This window comes from Canis aureus, chromosome 5 (genome assembly GCF_053574225.1).
Source record: "Canis aureus isolate CA01 chromosome 5, VMU_Caureus_v.1.0, whole genome shotgun sequence".
Lineage (NCBI taxonomy): Eukaryota > Metazoa > Chordata > Mammalia > Carnivora > Canidae > Canis > Canis aureus.
Window position 1 is genome coordinate 73,907,470 of NC_135615.1, and position 7,759 is coordinate 73,915,228.

The 7,759-nt window shown below is 55.9% G+C and overlaps 1 protein-coding gene across 1 annotated transcript in view; it reads left to right on the plus strand.

The window, feature by feature from the left end:
• SLC9A1 (solute carrier family 9 member A1) overlaps positions 1-6,416 on the plus strand; it is a 48,690-nt gene extending 42,274 nt beyond the window's left edge. Inside the window, exons 6-12 of the mRNA XM_077898937.1 lie at positions 966-1,055; positions 1,536-1,606; positions 1,726-1,899; positions 2,160-2,274; positions 2,409-2,510; positions 3,874-3,946; positions 4,565-6,416. Coding sequence (XP_077755063.1) covers positions 966-1,055; positions 1,536-1,606; positions 1,726-1,899; positions 2,160-2,274; positions 2,409-2,510; positions 3,874-3,946; positions 4,565-4,902 — 963 coding nt within the window. The 3' untranslated portion in view covers positions 4,903-6,416. The remainder of the gene's footprint in view (positions 1-965; positions 1,056-1,535; positions 1,607-1,725; positions 1,900-2,159; positions 2,275-2,408; positions 2,511-3,873; positions 3,947-4,564) is intronic.
• The last annotated feature ends 1,343 nt before the right edge of the window (positions 6,417-7,759 follow it).

The window sequence follows — 7,759 nt, forward strand, 5'->3', positions numbered from 1 at the left end:
AGCTGAGAGTTCCCCCAGCCCCTTCAGAATTCCCAGAAAAACCCAGCCTGGATGGTGTAAATTGCTCCACCGTACCTGACCTCTGACTTTGGGCAAGTGAGAAACAGTCTGTCCAGGCCTCCATTTCTCTGTCCCTTCTGTCTTTCCTAGACATAAATCTTGGCAAAGCTTTCATGGGAAACAGCATTGCCTTCTCAGGAGAAAACCATGTGGAGACATCTTCCTGGGGCCAGACTCACCTTCTGTCCCTTACAAGGATAGGGCTCTTTTGCCCTCTTGCCCTGTTTCCATCGTCAAAAACATTTTATCACCTTGACTTTGCAGTTGTGTACGCTAATGGCTAGCCAGGCCCATTTTCGATGAAGTCAGCATTGAGGGAGGGGTGCCCCTGCCTGGGTTTGAATCCAGCTTTACCACTACTTCTGTAAGACCTCAGGAAATTATTTAACCTCTCACTTGTAAGATGGGGACAATGGAAGAACCTACCTCTCAGGGTCAGTGTGGGTATTCAAGAGCTAGTACCTAGTAAATCACAACTAATTCTGGCACGTGGTATTCGTGCAATTAAATTAGCTTGCTGCGGCCGTTACCAGCTGGTCAATTGCAGTCCTGTGAGGGAGGTAGAACAGAAGTGGTTTTCCCTATCAGCCAGATCTAACTTCTCTGGGTTACAAAGCGCATTTGAGGTTGAGCCCACATTTGAACCCAGGCCTTCTGACCCCCTCACCCGGACTGGATGGCTGATGTGTGAGTCATTCAGCTGGGTGGGCTATGTCTTCAGGAAGAAGTGGGCCTTAAGGACCTGCCTTTGTACAAGGGCTGACATGAAGGTTGGGGGAGTGGGGACCTCAGAGCAGAAAGCATCCCAGCTTCAGGGGCTCTGGGTGGTGGTGGGGGAGAGAGGCACTGTGGCCTCCCTGCCAGGGTCACTGACCTGGAGTGCCTGACGCCCACCTGTCCTCCAGGGCATGACCATTCGGCCCCTGGTAGACCTTTTGGCTGTGAAGAAAAAGCAAGAAACAAAGCGCTCTATCAACGAGGAGATCCACACACAGGTACTGGACACTGGGCCTTGGCTGCTGGTTGCAGGAGAAGGCTCAGGGAGCTGGGCAGCAGCTAGGCCTCATGTCCGTTGCTTCACTTGGCCCCTCTGCCCTTATCCCAGTGCTGGGTGATCCTTCAGCCCCTTGAGGTCACCAGATCGTGCCATAGGCACATGTAGTGTGGGCAACCAGGAGCCCACTCTAGGAGGGGGTGTCATGCCATTTCTACCTCTAGTAGGAACCTAACCCAGGCATTGGGCACAAGTGGATTCAGGGAAGGGGGCTCAGCCAGGCTCCCTGTGGGGGTTTGAGGTGCTACAGGTTCAGAATGAGTGAGATGTTGGTGCCACCTGCTGGCTGCTCCTGGAACTACAAGGCTGGGCTGAGCAGAGCTGCACCAGGGTGGAAGGTAGGGGGGTGCCTGTCAGAAATCTTGGTAGGGAAGGAACCTTCCCAGTAGTGAGGCTTGACCTGGCCCTGGGCCCATTTCAGTTCCTGGACCACCTTCTGACAGGCATCGAGGACATCTGTGGCCATTACGGCCACCACCACTGGAAGGACAAGTAGGTGGCAGGCCTGGTGGGCTGGTGGGTGGGGAGGGGCAGGTGAGGGTCTCCCTGGGCCTGGGTGTCTCCCCACCCTGAGGAGCTGCCTACACGCATCTTCTCCCTCCTCCCACCAGGCTCAACCGGTTTAACAAGAAATATGTGAAGAAGTGTCTGATAGCAGGGGAGCGCTCCAAGGAACCCCAGCTCATCGCCTTCTACCACAAGATGGAGATGAAGCAGGCAATTGAGCTGGTGGAGAGCGGTGGCATGGGCAAGATCCCTTCTGCTGTCTCCACTGTCTCCATGCAGTGAGTGCTGATGGCCAACGCTGGCAGCTTCCGTACCCCCACACCGACCCAGTCCACACCAACCTGGCAGGCCACCAGTGGGCCGGGGGGAGGGGCAGTGGCAGGCCCCTCTGTTGTCCCAGCAAGGTGGCTGAGAGAGCTGCAGGGCCACAGATGACCACCCACGCATGCCATCCCTGGGATGACTTCCTGGCCTAGGACATCAGGCTCCAGGGTCACAGGAGTTTTCTGGGGGACCTAACCTGTGGCCTGTTTTGCAGGAACATCCACCCCAAGTCTCTGCCTGCTGAGCGCATCCTGCCGGCACTGTCCAAGGACAAGGAGGAGGAGATCCGCAAAATCCTGAGGAACAACTTACAGAAGACGAGGCAGCGGGTGAGGGGCAGCTCCCTGCCGGGTGCCCTACAGCAGAGGAGCCCCTCTGCTCCAGCCCTGCCCCACACAGGTGCAGAGCCTCCCTGGCCCTGTCAGGCCCAGCTTCCGGGGGCTGACAGCTGTTCCTCCCACAGCTGCGATCCTACAACAGACACACACTGGTGGCAGATCCCTACGAGGAGGCCTGGAACCAGATGCTGCTCCGCAGACAGAAGGCCCGGCAGCTAGAGCAGAAGGTGTGTCTGGGACTGGAGCTGGCTCCTGCCTTTCCCTGGGAGTCTGGGTTCTTCTTCTTCCTATACCCTACCATCAAGTCCCTTTACAGAGAGAGCCACTGCAGTTTCTTTCGACTCCTCTACTTGTTTTGAAGACTGAGCTCCGGGGCAGGTTCCAGAAGCTGCCTCCTCCTCCACCTCCTCCCCACTCAGGGCAGCAAAGAGGCCAGTGCCTATTTGCTGCATCCTTAGGCATCTGAGTCTATCCGTGTGCTTAACCTCTTATTTTCTGGTAAAAACAAAACAAAACAAAACACTAAGGCCAAGGAAGAAGGGAGCTTCCCCAAATAACAATGCAAGGAAGGCTTACATGCATTCATGTTCGTTTGCTCAGGAACATTTTTTTGAGTGGTACCTAAATGCTGAGCAGCAGAGTAGCCTCTGTGGATCCAGCAGTGAATCAACCCAGTCCCTCCCTTGCAGAGCTTTTCATGCAGCAGCCCAGGCAGGACAGGAAGTGCAAGGGCCCTGAGCACTCTGAACAGGGCAATAGTCGGGTAAGCTTAGGAACAGAGCCAGGCTGAAGGGAGTGTGGGCAGAGGGAGGCCCAGGCTGTGTGCATAAGGTCCCAGTCACAGAACAAGGCCCGTTGTAGAAACTGAGTTAACGGTGTCAGGCTTTGGACTTTATTCCAAGGACATAAAGAGTCACAAAGGGATCTGAGACTGGGATGACATGGGAAGGGGTAGAGGGTGGCCTGGATTAGTTGGGAGGGGGTGGGGAGGGAAGTGGGAGGTGGGATGGAAAGGAGTGGATACATTCAAGGGACATTTAGGAGGTGGAGCTAGCCAGATTTGGTCACCAGTTTGAGGTGGGGCTGCGGTAAGAGGAAAGAGGGGTCATTCTCTAGCCTTCTGATTGGGGTGTAGGGAGTGGTGATTGCAATAGGGGGTGCTGAGGATGGAATACGGTCTTAAGAGATGATCAGAATCTGAGCTGTTTCAACATACTGCGCTGAGATACCTGGTGGCCAGTTGGGGGCCAGATGTCTACTCCTGAGCTGACTTTACGGGTCTGGACTTCTGGGGTGAGTGTGGGCTGGAGAAGAGACTGGGGCAGTGTCACTGTGGGAGACGACAGGACAGTTGAAGGCTGCTCCGGAGACTGCATAGCTTGACAGAGGCTGGGCTGAGCCTTCAGGAACCCCTGAAGCTCCAGCATGGCCTCATCACTGGCACCAGGGAGACAGACCAAGAACCTAATGAGGAACTGCCAAGGAGGGAGCAGGCACCCGAACATGCCAACGGAGGGTGTGGCCACCAGCTTCAGGTGCCATCCCCAGGGCTGCCCATGCTCACCTCCGTCTGCCCTTTTCTCTTGCCAGATCAACAACTACCTGACGGTGCCAGCCCACAAGCTGGACTCACCCACCATGTCGAGGGCCCGCATTGGCTCAGGTAAGACAAGCCACAGGGTGCCAGGAGAGGGGCCTCAAGGCTGGGCAGTCCGTGCCACTGTCTCCTGAGGATGAGACTCCCAACAGGATTGGGCCTCAGAGAGTCGTTGCGGGGAGGACAGGCTTCCCCCTCTGACCTCCTCCCAATCCCTGAGCTCCTTCTAAATCGGCTGGAGTTGGGGGTCCCCTCAAGAGGGCAGAGGAATGGCCCTGCTGTCCTCCCCAGGGACAGAGGTGCTCCCTCTGGGGCTTACAGAGAGGACTGTGAGGGGGTTTGGTGCCAGGCAGGGAGGCCAGCAGGGTCTTGGGATATCCAATATGTGGGGGCCTGGGCCCTGGGGCAGCTGGTACCTTAGGAAGAGCTCTAATTCTTGGTCTGGGGAGGGTCCTCTGTGGAGGCCCTGTTCTGAGGAGAAGAACACAGCCTGACCTTTGGAACTTCAGTGTGAGGGGAAAAACTGTCTGGTAAGGGCTCATACAGCCCATGTGGAGTAATCTGAAACATGGCAGCATTGCCACACTCGCTAGAAGGTTCTGTGGGAGCTGCTGGCACATGCCACAGTGGGGCAAGTGCTGGGCAGGGGCAGAAGCCAGCTTGTCCCTCACTCTTCCTCTCCAGACCCACTGGCCTATGAGCCGAAGGCCGACTTGCCTGTTATCACCATCGACCCAGCCTCCCCGCAGTCGCCTGAGTCCGTGGACCTGGTGAATGAGGAGCTGAAGGGCAAAGTCTTGGGGCTGAACCGAGATCCAGCCAGGGTGGTGGAAGAGGACGAGGAGGATGATGGGGGCATTGTGATGCGGACCAAGGAGCCCTCTTCCCCAGGCACCGATGATGTCTTCACCCCTGGGCCAAATGACAGCCCCAGCTCCCAGAGGATACAGCGCTGCCTCAGTGACCCAGGTCCCCACCCTGAGCCTGGGGAGGGAGAGCCTTTCATCCCCAAGGGGCAGTAGCACTGGGGTCAGTGGGCAGTGCCCATCCCACCACAGACTCTCCCACCAGAGCAGGGGCTGCTGGGGGAACTGGGGGCTCCCTTCATCCTTCCTGACCTGGATTGGCCCTGCCCCTCCCCCGACCGCATGGCAGCTGGGCCCACAGCCCCCACCGCAGCACGGCTTCCCCCTGCCTCCTGGGAAGCACCCTCCCTCCCACCAGAACTGCCTTCCCAATCCATTTGGCAGAACTGTTGGGCTGTGAGGCAGATCTGCCCCTTCCCGATTCAGGCTCTCTCCCAAACCCCGGCCGAGGGCCTCTGAGATTCCCAGCCCTCGGAGGCCTGCCGCCTACTCCATCATCCTCATTCAAACCAATCTTAGTTCCTAACCAAAGAGCCTCTGGCTCAGCCTTGGTCCTGCCTGGAAAGGGAAGGAATCAAGACCTCTCTTGGCCTCAGCCAGACCCTACATTAACAGCGGAAAGACTGGGGGACCGGGTGTCTGTCTGGGGTAGGGATTGGTGACACATGGCAGGCCCACCCTCCCTCCTGCCATCTCTGTCCCCCTGGCCAGCCCCCCTGACCTGTCTTTACTCAGAGCTGCAGGATGAGGGCATCTCTGAGCTTCTCTGACTGGAGCTGGGGCACTTTGGACAGTGATATGACTTAGTTTTCCAAACTGTCCCAAGAAGAGACCCCTGAGCCCACCAGGGGCTACTGTCAGAGGCTCCAGAAAGTGCTGCCTTTTTATCTGTTTTGTTTGTTCACACTCCATGTATGATTCAATTTGCACAGAGGGCATTCCTGTTTTTAAAACATTTTAAAAACCCCTGGTTTAACAGAGCTCTGGCCCTCCTACTCCAGAGAATTACTCCTCCTCATCTGTGCCTGTCTGCCCAACACTCCCCCAAATTGGTCCTCTCCCTCCTGGGCTCTTAACCGTGGCCCCAAAGCTATGATTTTTTTTATGATTTTCCCACTCCAATTCATGATTCTCTCTAACTCATTGTTGCTGGGCCTCCTGGCCCCTTCTGTGCTCTTGGGCCTGACCCTCGGTTCCTGCTGGCCTGTTCTTTCTCTCATCCCCCTCCACCCCTTTGGTCCCTGGACCTCTTATGTGCACCGCACCCAGCTTGCTGTGAAGCCCAGTCCTTAGGGGAGAAGGCTTCCCCGAGGATCACCCACCCCACCAGGGCTGGTGGGTGGGCAGAGTCCTGGGCCCCCAGAGGCCTTTGCTCACAGGCACACACTCCCACCCCACTGCCACCATGGCCAGGCCCAGACCTATCGGTGTCTGTCCTTCCCCAGGATTGTGCAATAGTCAGAGTGTCCCTCTTCCCAGCGGACTGGGCAGTGGGTGCTCATCTTAACCCCTTCTCTCCATGCAAGTGCTGTTTTGGGCAGGAGTCACCGTGCAAGGGTGACATTGACAACCATGTTCAAAGCCACCACAGCTGCTGCTGCTCTGCCGCCTGTACAGAAGAAACGGAATCTTTTTTCATATTCTAATAAATCTGTGTGAGTTTTTATAGAGTTGAGGGCTGCTTCCTAGGGACCAGGACTTTGGGAAGGAGGGTGGTCTGGAGGCCTGAAGGACTTAGTTCAATGGCTGGCACAGAGAAATGTTTAATCCACGTCAGTTGCTGGCATGGTTTTGACTGTGTCAGGCACTGGAGGTAGAGCAGTGAGCAAAGCAGGACGCCCGGGGCCCTTGAGTGCCTTCAGCCTTCTGGGGAGGGAGCAGCAGCAATCAAACGTGGACACACCAGGAAAAACCCAATGTTTGTGAATGACAGTGAATGAAGGGGGGGCAAGGGGGCAGGGAGGACTGTCCTAGGTCATCTTAGGAAAGGACTAGAGAATGAGCTGAGGTTAACCAGCTGAAGAATGTTTCAGAGTTCCTGAATATTCTCATTGGGAGCTGCACTTGGAAAGACCCCAGGATCTGAGGAAAGGCCCATTTGGCTGGGTCAGAGTGGCAAGAAGGGAGGTAAAGCCGGGACCTTGCAGTCCTCGGTTAGATTTTGGTTTATCCTAAGGGCAATGGGAAGGTTCTGTCACCTGTAAAGTGAGGACAGTGACTGTGGATCAAAGTGCCCAGGTGTGTCGGGGTCAGCACAGTGCGGGTGTCCAGTGGGCTTGGTTCAGTGGAGGTCCGATCCTGAGGTGCATTTCCAGGAACTGACCACCAGAGGGCAGTGGGGCCTTGGCACACACCCCAGGCACCCCTGGAACCCTGGGCTGCCTGGAAAAAGCATCTTGTTTGCTCCGCCTGGGAGTCTGGAGTGGTCAGTACCAAAAGGACTGTAGGAAAGAACCATAGCATCCATTCCTGTATCAGTCTCGATGTCCTAACAAGAAACCGATGGTACACTCAAAGGGATATTGAAGAGCCTTTAACTATAGGATTCTTTACAGAGGTGTGGGCAGGGTTAAGGGAACCTACCAGGAATGAGGCCTAAGGGGCTCACACTACAGTGAAGCTGTTCTAACTCCTAGCCCTGAACAAGAGGAGGGAGCCGTTACTATGGGACGGGGGTGCCCTGCTGGAGCCATAGCCATAGGAAGTAGAGCATCGTCCCTGCCAGGCAGGGAGGCAGGGGATAAATACTCTGTCTTTGATCCTGCTGGTGCCTCCCCTTGGCCAAACTCATCCAAAAGCTGGAAGGGAAGGCTCCTGAGTGACTTTACTGAGTTCCATCCCCAAAGGTCAGCCTTGCAGTAAATGGAGCAAGAGGAGAGTGGATTTAGGGGACATATATCTGAACAGAGCCCTTCCTTTTGCCCCTCCATCACCCACCCATCCTGCAGATGAAAAACTCATGTTCCTCTTGCTTAATGATTACAGAATTTCTGCTTGGGGTGATGAGAAGTTT